General features: G+C 77.7%; 1 protein-coding gene across 1 annotated transcript in view; it reads left to right on the plus strand.

Moving 5' to 3' along the window:
• The window catches only part of ZFPM1 (zinc finger protein, FOG family member 1), a 44,565-nt gene that overhangs the window by 43,301 nt on the left and 268 nt on the right, over window positions 1-996 (plus strand). The window contains exon 11 of the mRNA XM_007468470.1: window positions 1-993. Coding sequence (XP_007468532.1) covers window positions 1-993 — 993 coding nt within the window. The remainder of the gene's footprint in view (window positions 994-996) is intronic.

Below are 996 nucleotides of genomic sequence, written 5' to 3' on the forward strand. Positions count from 1 at the left end.
GGCGGGGGGCGCGGCTACGCCCGAGGCGGAGGCCGAGGCCGAGGCGGGCGGCCGGGGCAGCGAAGGCAGCCCAAGCCCGGGCAGCGGGGCAGACGAGGACGATGACCCCCGCCGGACGCTCTGCGAGGCCTGCAACATCCGCTTCAGCCGCCACGAGACCTATACGGTGCACAAGCGGTACTACTGCGCCTCTCGTCACGACCCGCCGCCGCGCCGGCCCGCGCCCGCCGGGACCCCCGGGACCCCCGCGCCCGCTGCGCCGCCCGTGCGCACGCGCAGGCGCCGCAAGCTCTACGAACTGCACGTGGCCGGACCCGCCCCGTCCCCGGTCGGGCCCGCCCAGCCCGTCGCGCCGGGCCACGCCCCCACGCCGCCTGCGTCGCCGGCGCCGCGGCCCGGAAGCGGAAGTGGAGGCGGAAGCGGCCCAGACCCGGCGGAAGGCCCCATCGACCTGAGCAAAAAGCCGCGGCGCCAGGCTCCCGCCGCCGCTCCTGGCCCTGCGCCCGGCCTACCGGCCCTGGCCGACTACCACGAGTGCACAGCCTGCCGCGTGAGCTTCCACAGCCTCGAGGCGTACTTGGCGCACAAGAAGTTCTCGTGCCCCTCCGCCCCGCGCCGCCTGCGCGCCGCCCCCGAGGACCCGCCCGCCATCGTCTGTCCCTACTGCCCCCCGAACGGCGTGGTGCGCGGCGACCTCATCGAGCACTTCCGCCTGGCGCACGGCCTGCTGCTGGGCAAGCCCCCGGCCGGCTCCGGCCCTGGCGCCGAGGCCCGGACGCCTTCGCCCGCCGCCCCCCGCGACGGCCTCAACGGCCAGGACCCTTGGGAGCCGCCCGCCGGCAGCCCCCGGCCCGGCCCGCCCCCGGCCACGTCCCCCGAGGCCGTGCCGGCACCCCCCTCCCACTCGGACAAGGGCGTACAGACCCCCAGCCAGGGGACGCCGGCCCCCGTGCCCAACGGCAACCACAGGTACTGCCGCCTGTGCAACATCAGGTT

The sequence above is a fragment of the Lipotes vexillifer genome, unplaced genomic scaffold (genome assembly GCF_000442215.2).
Source record: "Lipotes vexillifer unplaced genomic scaffold, Lipotes_vexillifer_v1.1 scaffold23, whole genome shotgun sequence".
Classification (NCBI taxonomy): Eukaryota; Metazoa; Chordata; class Mammalia; order Artiodactyla; family Lipotidae; genus Lipotes; species Lipotes vexillifer.